Genomic DNA, 12500 nt, shown 5'->3' on the forward strand with positions numbered 1-12500 from the left:
TACACAAGCTAACAGCTATACACAAGCTAACAGCTGTCAACAAGCTAACAGCTATACACAAGCTAACAGCTATCAAATCAAATAAAACAGTTTTATTTATACAGTCCAAAATCACAAGCACACTGCCTCAATGACTAACTTGGTTCTGAAGGGGTCTAAAAGAGTTCTTCAGGTTCAGAACATTTCTTGTGAACAACAGACTTCTTTTCTGCCGATCATGAAACAGAAAGAGACAAAAACTACCTTAGAATCCTGAAGAACTGTTTGTGGTTCTCTACAGAACCTTTTCATTCATAGGCCTATCTGTTTACTGTGTTCTTCACTGACTCGTGTTGTATAAAGATCACAGGGTTCTTTAGATTCACTGTTCTGACACAATACTGATGGGAACCTGAGTCAGTTCTGAAAATTGTTCTGCTTTAGTTTTAGCCTCAGGAAACATTTTCTGGTTCTACAGAGAACCCCTTGTTTTACTCAACAGTAGCAGTCATTTGTCAGAACATTTTGAAAAGGTCCAAACGGTTCTGTGTGGAACCATTTGAGCCAATCATGAAGCAAAAAAAAGAAGAAAAACACCTGCAAACTTACAATCCTGAAGAATCATACCTGGTTCTCTTTAGAACCTTTTCATTTATATCTGTTTACTGTGTTCTTTACTGAGGGTTCTTTAGGTTCACTGAGCTTTGCAGACACAGTTATGTTTTTACGTACCATCTACAGAACCTGTGTTGTTCCAGCAGAGTTCCTCACAGCTCAGTAAGGGTCTACGTGGAACCATTAGTCTGGTTCTGCAGAGAACCTTTACAGTCTTTTGTCAGCTGCGTAGAACGTTTAAACCTCACAGGTAGGAGAACGTTGACACACTCACCTGTCCGGAGGAGTCCAGGTGAGTCCAGCTGTGTTCGTCTGCTCTGATCCTGCTGTCGTTCTCTTCACACACACACGACTCTGCTGCTGTTTCTCCTCCCCCTCTGCACACACACACACACACACACACACACACGCACACACACACACACACACTCCCTCTCTCTCTCCCTTCCCCCTCGCTCGTCCCTGTCTCACCTTGTCTCAGGTATGAAGGGAAAAAGGTGGAAGAAAAGAAGGCGGAGTTTACTCTGAGGTGACAGTTTGTTGCTTCTTTCTCCAAATTCAAATTGAAACAAGCTTTATTGACACGTTCAGTTCATAAAAACATCAGTAAATAAAAATAAACTGAACAATAATAAAAAGTTTAAAAACTTAAAATGCAGGAAATGTGAACAGAGTTTGGTGTGTGAGGAGCGAGCTGCAGCAACAACAGCTGTTTGATTACTGACAACATCTGAAAAAAAGCTTTTATTGATTATTGATTGGGCCTGAAGACAACACACACACACACACACACACACACACACACACAGTGATGAAGGAGTGTGTGTGTGTGTGTGTGTGTGTGTGTGTGTGTGCAGGCTGCAGCATGTCTGCTCGCCCTCAGGCAGGAAGACGATGACTCATCAAACAGCTGCTGACTGAAGGACTTTATTTAACCAGGTCATCAAATAAACCGGCCTCAGTGTTGAACCTGGTTTAATGTGTGTCTCCTCACCGGGTCAGCTGATGCTCCAGACACTCTACTGGTCTGTTGTTCTGTTTCTATGGCAACAAGAAGCAACCAATGATTGGCTGTTTACATTTGTGTTTAATTAAAAGATGTCATTTATAAGAAATGAACCTCCAGAGGACACAGAGGACAGAGAGAGAGACAGACAGAGGACACAGAGGAAAGAGAGAGGACAGAGAGGACAGAGAGAGAGACAGACAGAGGACACAGAGGACAGACAGAGGACAGAGAGAGAGACAGACAGAGGACACAGAGGAAAGAGAGAGGAAAGAGAGGACACAGAGGACAGAGAGAGAGAGAGACAGAGGACAGAGAGAGAGACAGACAGAGGACAGAGAGGACAGAGAGAGAGAGAGACAGAGGACAGAGAGAGAGAGAGACAGAGGACAGAGAGGACAGAGAGAGAGACAGACAGAGGACACAGAGGACAGACAGAGGACACAGAGGACAGAGAGAGAGACAGACAGAGGACAGAGAGGACAGAGAGAGAGACAGACAGAGGACAGAGAGAGAGACAGACAGAGGACAGAGAGGACAGAGAGAGAGAGAGACAGAGGACAGAGAGGACAGAGAGAGAGACAGACAGAGGACACAGAGGAAAGAGAGAGGACAGAGAGAGACATACAGAGGACACAGAGGACAGACAGAGGACAGAGAGAGAGACAGACAGAGGACACAGAGGACAGAGAGAGAGAGAGAGAGAGACAGAGGACAGAGAGGACAGAGAGACAGACAGACAGAGGACACAGAGGAAAGAGAGAGGACAGAGAGAGAGACAGACAGAGGACACAGAGGACAGACAGAGGACAGAGAGGACAGAGAGAGAGACAGACAGAGGACACAGAGGACAGACAGAGGACAGAGAGAGAGACAGACAGAGGACAGAGAGGACAGAGAGAGAGACAGACAGAGGACACAGAGGACACAGAGGAAAGAGAGAGGACAGAGAGGACACAGAGGAAAGAGAGAGGACAGAGAGGACAGAGAGAGAGACAGACAGAGGACACAGAGGACAGACAGAGGACACAGAGGACAGAGATCAGCAGATCAATAAAGCTGACAGTCTGAAGTGTCTCAGTCCTCGACACAGAACCATCATATTCAAAGAATCCTGATTAAAGAAACATCACAAACAGTATTTTTGTTTTGAATCAATAAATCATGAATATTTATTTGTACTGTGAGAGTCAGTTAATGTGACGTCATCATTAAATGTATTTTAACTGTATTTGTGTAATAAACGTTTGAGGCTGCGGCTCAGAGTGCAGTACACACTCCAACCAGCGGGGGCGGTATAACAACATGTCACAAAGGAAGTGACGTTTCAGTCGTTGCCGTCAAATTGTCCAATCAGAGCCGCTGCAGGAAGTTTAAACCACCGCTGAGGAGGCGGTCTTTAGGTGTTGTGCGACTTTATTGAACTTAAAGGTGAGAAAACATCTTTTTTAATTGATTAAATCAGCTGTTTTTTGCTAAACAAATATGAGAACATGTTAAACTCCAGCTGAAGGTCGTTGTCGATGCTAAAAGATGCTAACTGACTTGATAAACAGCGTTAGAAACGTTAGCTAACAGCTTCGCCAAACTCCATGTAAATATTTGTCATTTAAAGTTGAACCTGTCAGTCGGCAGCCATGTGGTCAGAATATGATGATGTTTAGATCTAATGTGAAACTATATGATCTGTTCTTTAATGCCGCAACAGTCTGGAAGCGGTTTTAAACCAAATCTAACTTTATAATGTTGAGTCTTCAGTTCTGACCGGATTTAGCTTCGGTCTTTATCAGTGAAGACGTGTTCACAGTTGAAGTGTGGCTCAGACGGAGTTTGGTTTTAAATGAACGGTTGTTGAACTCATTTATAAACACTGATTCTTGTCCGCGCTTACCTGAATGTGATAACCTGTTCAAACAGGTGAGAGGACCACCTGCTTTAAACCAGATCAGTATCTGCAAATATTATTCTCTGTATCCAAAAATCAGCTGATTTGTTTTTAAAGATTTTAACATTTTTAAATATACAATTTATAATAATAATAATAACAGTAATGATAATAATAGTAATAATAACTTGTGTAAAGCTGAAGGGATTTAATATGATTAAATATGTATTTATTACAAGATGAACAAGTGAGACCCAGCTGACAGAATATGAGTCATAATATCTGTTATTGATTAATGTGAGTACAAATGATATTTGTCTCTTACATCACTGAGCACTGAGGACATTGTTGATGATTTTATGGCAGTTTTATGATTATTGAACGTGATTGTAGCTGATGAATGATGACTCATGAGTGCTGTGTTCTGATTGGTCCGTCAGATCCAGGTGCAGTCATGTCTGAGGGGCTGCTGGTGCAGGTGGGATCGTCTCTGTTCACACAGTGAGTGTTGATCAGCAGTACGGAGGCTCACAGAGGACAAAAACATCAGCCATCACAGACCTGCGCTCATACTGTCCTCCTATTGGCTGCAGGTCGGCCTATCAAAGCGAGTCTTCATCGCAGACGCACCTGAGCAGAGGGGCGGGACTTCAGGAGGAGGGCATAGCCAATCCGAGGAGTGCCTACTGTAAAGAGCTGCTGATGAGAGGAGGGACAGAATTCAGCTTCGAAGAACTGAGAGCCGAAAGAGTCAACCAGCAGCAACTGGACGGTGCGTTCACTGACCTCACGACACGTTCACTGACCTCACGACCTCACGACCTGACTCCGATACATTTGCTTCCTGTAGACAGACTGAGATGTCTGAAGGAGGAGAAGAAGTTGTCGGTGCTCAGGACGTCTCAGCAGCAGGTACACTGACTCAGTCCTACAGACAGACTGACTCGGTCCTGCAGACAGACAGACTGACTCAGTCCTGCAGACAGACAGACTGACTCAGTCCTACAGACAGACTGACTGACTCAGTCCTACAGACAGACTGACTGACTCAGTCCCGCAGACAGACAGACTGACTCGGTCCTGCAGACAGACAGACTGACTCGGTCCTGCAGACAGACAGACAGACTCAGTCCTGCAGACACAGGCTGTGTCCAAATTCAGGGGCTGCAGCCCTCGAAGGGCATTTGAAGGCCAATTACGTCACAACGCTGCGCGAAGGCTGTCCCAATTCAGAGGCTCCTTCAAACGCAGCCTGGCCTTCCCTCTTTTCGGAGGACGCACCGCTACTATCCTCCGCGGCCTCCCATATCCCAAGATCCTTTGCGCGCCGCTGCTCAGTCCCGAAACAGAGGAGGAAGCAAGAGAAAATGGCGACATCAAGTGGCGCAGACATGACATTTAAATGTCATGTCTGGTTTTTAGTCATTTGAACATCCAACGCCAGATATGTTAAACTTCAGGGGACTATAAAACCTCCAGATGTTAACTTTCAGTTAAAACACGTGACGCTGGTGATGCTGTGGTAAATATAGTTGTTATTTACCAATGGGTTAATGTTTATTTTGTAATGTTGATGATTCAATTTAGATTTGACACATTTTGTCATTAATTTTTGCGCACACACAAATAAATGTACACGTTTGATAGTTTTGAACCAAAACAGAATAATGCATCTCTTCATTCACAATCGTGACGTGAGGGTAAGGGGCGGGAACATCTGGTGACCAACCAGGAAATACTCCGAAGGCTGGACCGTCCCATTTAAAGGATAACTACCGTTTTTTACAACCTGGAGCTTATTTCTAGCATAAAATACGATCATTTACTCACCCAGATAACTTTGGTGTCATTTGGAGTCGTTCGGACGAAATTAGATCCAGTGTAGCGCCGATATATCCATATAATGCGAGTGACGGGGCACCGAAGCGCAGCCTCTATGAGCATTATCTGCCACGAAACTAGTTCATTTCACTAATATTTTGTTACGATACGCTCGTGCTATTCCCCTCTGAGTCCGGGCTCGTCTGTTGTCAACATCCGGGGTCTGTAGGTTGACCTACTACCTCTGACCTGGAAGATGTCGTCTCTGAGCTGCATGTGCACCCGCAACAGCCGGCTTGTTTACCTGTAGCTGCTGCTGCTAGTTTGACCCCGGATGTTGATGACAGACGAGCCCGGACTCAGAGGGGAATAGCACGAGCGTATCATGACAAAATATTAGTGAAATGAACTAGTTTCGTGGCAGATAATGCGTTATAGAGGCTGTGTGTCGCTGCCCCGTCACTCGCATTATATGGATATATCGGCGCTACACTGGATCAAATTTCGTCCGAACGACTCCAAATGACACCAAAGTTATCTGGGTGAGTAAATGGTCATATTTTATGCTAGAAATAAGGTCCAGGTTGTAAAAAACAGTAGTTATCCTTTAACAACGGTGGACGAGGTTTTCAAAGACCTGTCCAAAGGACCCGGCCTTCGTGGGCCGCAAAGGCCGCGTCCTTGAAGGCTGCAGCCCCTGAATTTGGACACAGCTACAGACTGACTCTCTTTAAAATAACATCAGCTAACTGAGCGAGTGATGTCACTTCTCGTCCTCTGGTGATGTCACTCTGTCCCTGCAGGTGATCCCTGAAGGCTCCACCTGTCAGCTCAGTGACTCTGCTCCAGGTGTGTCCTCCTTCCAGATCTATGACGAGTCACAGTCTGCTGCCGCTCGGCCTGCTGGGTAATAAACACACAGCTCATGGTGTTGTGATCGGACTGTGTCCGGGCGTCCTTGCGTTTCTCATGAAACGTTCTCAGAACGTCAAGAGACACAAACAGCTGCTGAAGTCGTCCAGTGAGATTCAGTGACGAGCCGTCATGTTTCTGTAACTAAGCAACCAGCCGAGTCAACAATCTACTTCCTGTTTACACACGAGCACGCTCAGTGCACGTGAGCGGTCATGTGATCTGTGTTTTCAGACATGTTGTCTGGACTGTAAAAATATCAGTGTACATGTGGACGAGGCCTTGGTGTGCTGCTGCCGCTCGGCCTGCTGGGTAATAATCATCCTGCCGCCTCACTGTGACCCGTTTTTATCATCACACAGAAACGAGCTGCTGGACGACGTCTTCCTCCGACCTGAGGAGACAGGACTGTGTCTCCAGATCCAGTATCCACGAGCAGGTGGGTCTGTGGTCCTGGTCCATGTGTGTCTGCGGTCCTGGTCCATGTGTGTCTGCGGTGCTGGACCATGTGTGTCTGCGGTCCTGGTCCTGGTCCATGTGTGTCTGTGGTCCTGGTCCATGTGTGTCTGCGGTCCTGGTCCATGTGTGTCTGTGGTCCTGGACCATGTGTGTCTGCGGTCCTGGTCCATGTGTGTCTGCGGTCCTGGTCCTGGTCCATGTGTGTCTGCGGTCCTGGTCCATGTGTGTCTGCGGTCCTGGACCATGTGTGTCTGCGGTCCTGGTCCATGTGTGTCTGCGGTCCTGGACCATGTGTGTCTGCGGTCCTGGTCCATGTGTGTCTGTGGTCCATGTGTGTCTGCGGTCCTGGACCATGTGTGTCTGCGGTCCTGGTCCATGTGTGTCTGTGGTCCTGGTCCTGGTCCATGTGTGTCTGTGGTCCATGTGTGTCTGCGGTCCTGGTCCATGTGTGTCTGCGGTCCTGGGCCATGTGTGTCTGCGGTCCTGGTCCTGGTCCATGTGTGTCTGTGGTCCTGGTCCATGTGTGTCTGCGGTCCTGGTCCTGGTCCATGTGTGTCTGTGGTCCTGGTCCATGTGTGTCTGCGGTCCTGGTCCTGGTCCATGTGTGTCTGTGGTCCTGGTCCATGTGTGTCTGCGGTCCTGGTCCATGTGTGTCTGCGGTCCTGGTCCTGGTCCATGTGTGTCTGTGGTCCTGGTCCATGTGTGTCTGCGGTCCTGGTCCATGTGTGTCTGCGGTCCTGGTCCTGGTCCATGTGTGTCTGTGGTCCTGGTCCATGTGTGTCTGCGGTCCTGGTCCTGGTCCATGTGTGTCTGTGGTCCTGGTCCATGTGTGTCTGCGGTCCTGGTCCATGTGTGTCTGCGGTCCTGGTCCTGGTCCATGTGTGTCTGTCTCTCCCTGTCAGTGTATTGATGGTGTGTGTCTGTGTGTGTGTTCTGTCTCTCAGGTGCTGCCGGTCCATCTGAACTCTCTCAGGTTTGTTTCAGCTCAGTTTGTCCTCACAGAGAGACGGAGATGTGTTTAAATGTTCATCAGACAGTTTGGACTCGTCACGTCCGCGCGATGTCCCCGCCATGTCCCCGCCATGTCCCCGCCATGTCCCCGCCATGTCCCCGCCATGTCCCCGTCATGTCCCCGCCATGTCCCCGTCACGTCCCCGTCACGTCTCCGTCTGACGTCCTGACCTGCTTTAATTTAAAAGGTTTTCACAAAGCGCTCCGTGTCCTTCAGATGGACTCGACTTTATTGACAGGGACAGAATCTGTTTGTGTTTCAGCTGCAGACTGGAGATCAGGTCCAGAGTCAAAACTTCTCACCTGATCCACAGAACCACAACAAACCGTGTGCAGGTGAGATCGGACTGAACAGAACAGTTCATTTGTATCTGATCAGCAGCTGGACTCTGATCCATCAGGCCCAGACTGACTGTGATCAGGTGTTTGTGACAGTCTGAGTCTCGTCTTGTCCTCTTTGTGTCTTCAGTGTCTTCTCTAAACGTCCTCTGTCTCCATCAGACCTCATTCATCACTTAGAGACTGTTTGTGTAGCTTCATGTTGTTGATGAGTTCCTGATCTGGACCTCAGATCCTCACGGGGGGACCAGTGAAGACCTGCAGACCTTGGTGGAGTCTCGCCCCGCCGTCATCTCCCACAAACCAGCAACAAAAACCAGAAAGAAGCTGAGTCCCATCCAGGAGACCAGCGTGGAAACCAGCTCTGTGACCTCACTGGGAGGCTGCAGTCCACTGGAGGAGGGCCAGCACCAGGGGGAGGGCCAGGACCAGAGGGAGGGCCAGGCTCCTGGTATGTAGCCTTCAGTCCTGTTCAGACTTGATTTAACTTGATTTTATGTCCAGAACTCCTCAGAATCTTCATGTCTTTAAGTTTTCTTTAGTATGAAAGTAATCTATTACATCCCTGAGTACGCTGCTAACAGGAGCTGCTAACAGCTGTGAATGTAGCAGATATGATGTATGAAGCAGGTGTGTACAGAGCAGCAGGACTCACCTGCAGCTGGTTTAAGAGCCTCATCACACCGACAGCTTCTCTGTACACCTGTCGTTTTATTATATGTCATTTTATTATATGTCGTTTTATTATATGTCATTTTATTATATTTGACTGTGGCAGTCAGTTGTTGTCTCGTCACTCAGGATTCATAATCATGTCAAAGTGGATGTTTGTTGAAATAAAACGATGTACAAAAACAATCAGATAATTGATCAGTGTGTTCGTTAGAGTTGATTTATATGAAATCAATACATCTGAATGTAAATGAATCAGGTTAACTTCAGTGTCGGATGATAAAGGGAACAAACTTTATTCTTTGAGGACAAAATAAGAGACAGAAACACTCCTTCATCTCCAGCCTCTGTTTTAAAACTACAGTGATGAGGTCAGATCGCCCCCTGCTGGTAGCTCTAAATACTGATCAGCTGTTCTGATCATTATTCTGTTTCCTCATCGGACCTGATGTCAGAACAAATGACCCAGCAGACGAATTAATGTTAAACTTTGCTCAGCTGATCTTTTAAATGAACAAACATCATGTGTGACTCAGGACACTGTTCACTGCTGTACAACTTTTATTCTGAAATCGGGTCCACAGGAAGGGGCGGGACTTCCCCTCCTGACCCTCCATGTTTAATCTGTGTGATTGACAGCTGTGGTGTGTCTGTTCCAGGTGGGGGCGCTGTGGATCCCTGTGACCCTGACGTCCGGCGGCGGCTGCTGGAGCTCTGTGATGTCACTTCCTCTCCAGACCTCCACTCAGAGCCCCGCCCCCTGCCTGCTGTGGAGGAGCACAGCTGTCTGCAGCTGGGTAACACCCTCATGTTTACATTCGGTGACATCATCAATCGATCAGTTCTTTCATTGATCAGTTATCAGTTAATCATTTCAGCTGGTAAACATCAGACAAGGTGGCGCTGCTGCAGTTAATGTTTCGTGTGTGTGTGTGTGTGTGTGTGTGTGTGTGTGTGTGTGTGTGTGTGTGTGTGTGTGTGTGTGTGTGTGTGTGTGTGTGTGTGTGTGTGTGTGTGTGTGTGTGTGTGTGTGTGTGTGTGTGTGTGTGTGTCCACCAGGGGGCGAGCTGTATCACACCTACTTCAGAGTTGTGGATGGAGGAAGTTTCTCCGTCTATAAAGGAGCTAAAGAGGACGACTACGTCTTCATCAAGGTCAAATGTATTATTGATTATTGATTCATCACATAGTCTTTATTATCTCATTAAATCCATGTTGATCATTAAAGTTAAACAAACAGCAGCAACACAAAAGAGCCAGAAACACACAACTTGAAATAAAAATAATAATACGTTTATTTTGTATAGCGCTTTTCAAGGTACACAAGACACTTTACAGGTTAAAAAGCAGAATAATAAAAACAACACAATAAAAATACAAAAAGAGACAAGTTATACATTAAAAGCAGCTTTAAGAAGGTGAGTTTTGGTGAGTGTTTTGAAGGTGGTGAGGTCTGTACAGTCTCTGTGTGTGGGGAGGGAGCTCCAGAGGGAGGGGGCAGCTGCTGAGAAGGCTCTGTCGCCCCAGGTCCGGTGCTTGGTCCTGTGTGGTGGAGGGAGGAGGGTGTGGGACGGGTTGTGGCGGTGGAGCAGGTCGGTGAGGCAGGGGGGGCTGGAGTATTTTGAATTGAATTCGTTGTGGGACAGGGAGCCAGTGGAGTTTCTGGAGGACGGGGGTGATGTGGTCACGGGTGGGTGAGCAGGCGAGCAGCAGAGTTCTGGACGTATTGGAGTTTATTTAGGAGTTTGGATGGTGTGCCGTAGAAGATGCTGTTGCAGTGTCAAGTCTGGAGGTGATGAAGACTTGGATCAGGGTTTCTGCAGCAGAGAAGGAGAGAGATGGGCGGAGACAGGCTGTGTTTTTGAGGTGGAAGAAGGCAGTTTTGGTGATTTGATTATCGTGTTGTTGAAGGAGAGGTTGTTGTCAAAGATGACTCCAAGGTTGCGACTGTGTGGGGAGGGAGAGAGGGTGTTGTCCAGGGTGAGGCAGAAGTTGTGAGCGGTTTTGATGAGGGATTTGGGGCCGATGATGATCATGTCCGATTTGTCACAGTTCAGTTGGAGGAAGTTAGTTTGCATCCAGGATTTGATTTCAGTCGGTGAGTGTGGAGTGGGTGGCAGTGGTGATGGATTTTGTGGAGATGTAGTTTTGGACATCGTCGGCGTAGCAGTGGAAACGGAGACCATGACGGCGTATGATGTTGCCAAGGGGGAGCATGTATAGGATGAAGAGGAGTGGACCAAGCACTGAACCCTGGGGGACACCTGGGACAGAGGAGCAGTGGAGGAGGTGCAGTTGAAATGAAAAACAAAAAGCTGCTGTGACAGCACCACAGTGTTCTGAAGGACCAGCTGTTCTGTAACGGTACAGGTGTGACCCTGCACCAGCAGGTCTCCATGGTAACAGAGGTCTCTCCTGCTGCAGGTGGACAGCTGCTCTGTCCCCTGGGACTTCCACCAGTTCCAGCGTCTGAAGATGAGCTCGTCCTCCGGCAACGGTCTTCCTCTGATCAGCTGTTTCCTGTTCCTGGACGGCTGCGTCACCGTCTACACCACGCCCCCTGATCACATGTTCACTGTGAGTCACTTCCTGTTCACGTCCCCACAGGTCGTCTCAGTCCACTGCAGGCGAGAGGCTGGTGGAGACGTCCAATACACCGAGAGCTTTACAGAGACGTGTGTGTGTGTGTGTGTGTGTGTGTGTGTGTGTGTGTGTGTGTGTGTGTGTGTGTGTGTGTGTGTGTGTGTGTGTGTGTGTGTGTGTGTGTGTGTGTGTGTGTGTGTGTGTGTGTGTGTGTGTGTGTGTGTGTGTGTGTGTGTGTGTGTGTGTGTGTGTGTGTCAGGAGCTCACAGAGTGTGTTCCCAGTGAAGTGTTGGTCGGTCGTAAAGCTGTCGGTGTGCTGCATCTCGTCTCACAGCTGCACTCCTGCAGGCTGCTCCATGCAGCGCTGCAGCCACACATCCTCACCTGTTGTCACAGGTAGGTAGGAGACACACACACACACACAGGGGCAGATGGGCATCATGAGATCTGAGTTTATAGTCTGCTGATCCTGTTGTTGTTGCTCCAGAGGTTTCCTGAGTTCTGATTGGCTGTTCCCGGTGGACTGGTCGTCCTCGGTGGACCTGGACCTGCAGCCAGGTGTCACATCGGTGCAGCAGGTCCCATCAGCTCAGACCTACATCAGTCTGGGTCTCCTGGAGCCGAACGCTCCCCCACAGCTGGTACTACTGAAAACACCTGTCCACTGAGTACAGACCACACCCCCTGCACTGGGTTGGTAGATTCTAACCCCTCCCCCTTTCTCTACCTCAGGTGGACCTGGTGGGCGTGGCTGAAACTGTCCACCTCCTTCTGACCAACAGCAGGATGGTCACCATTAAAGACGAAGGCGGCTGGATGGCGGAGAAGTTCAGTGGAGAGGAACCCTGGTACTCACACTTAAACCGGGTTTAGTTTACGTGTTAAACCGGGTTTAGTTCTCGTGTGAAACCGGGTTTAGTTTGCGTGTTAAACCAGGTTTAGTTCTCGTGTTAAACCGGGTATAGTTTACATTTTAAACCGGGTTTAGTTAACGTGTTAAACCGGGTTTAGTTTACTTGTTAAACCGGGGTTAGGTTACTTGTTAAACCAGGTTTAGTTCTCGTGTTAAACCGGGTTTAGTTCTCGTGTTAAACTGGGTTTAGTTCTCGTGTGAAACCGGGTTTAGTTTGCGTGTTAAACCGGGTATAGTTTACATTTTAAACCGGGTTTAGTTAACGTGTTAAACCGGGTTTAGTTTACTTGTTAAACCGGGTTTAG

General features: G+C 47.9%; 2 protein-coding genes across 7 annotated transcripts in view; one reads left to right on the forward strand and one right to left on the reverse strand.

Annotated features, from left to right (window-relative positions):
* LOC311271210 (serine/threonine-protein kinase PAK 6-like) overlaps positions 1-955 on the reverse strand; it is a 19037-nt gene extending 18082 nt beyond the window's left edge. Inside the window, exon 1 of the mRNA XM_084376788.1 lies at positions 869-955. The gene's annotated coding sequence lies outside the window, so the exon portion shown is untranslated. The remainder of the gene's footprint in view (positions 1-868) is intronic.
* Positions 956-2939: 1984 nt separating this feature from the next.
* bub1ba (BUB1 mitotic checkpoint serine/threonine kinase Ba) overlaps positions 2940-12500 on the forward strand; it is a 10223-nt gene continuing 662 nt past the window's right edge. The window contains exons 1-15 of one of the 6 annotated variants that reach the window (XM_084376791.1): positions 2940-3031; positions 3926-3986; positions 4079-4257; positions 4336-4397; positions 6110-6213; positions 6581-6657; positions 7622-7650; positions 7934-8024; positions 8260-8478; positions 9359-9496; positions 9759-9853; positions 11124-11276; positions 11542-11678; positions 11770-11923; positions 12015-12130. In XM_084376791.1, coding sequence (XP_084232917.1) covers positions 3940-3986; positions 4079-4257; positions 4336-4397; positions 6110-6213; positions 6581-6657; positions 7622-7650; positions 7934-8024; positions 8260-8478; positions 9359-9496; positions 9759-9853; positions 11124-11276; positions 11542-11678; positions 11770-11923; positions 12015-12130 — 1601 coding nt within the window. In that variant the 5' untranslated portion in view covers positions 2940-3031; positions 3926-3939. The other 5 variants (XM_084376793.1, XM_084376792.1, XM_084376794.1 and 2 more) reach the window with 5 other exon arrangements.

Source organism: Pagrus pagrus (genome assembly GCF_965226575.1).
Source record: "Pagrus pagrus genome assembly, chromosome: 16".
NCBI classification, from domain to species: domain Eukaryota; kingdom Metazoa; phylum Chordata; class Actinopteri; order Spariformes; family Sparidae; genus Pagrus; species Pagrus pagrus.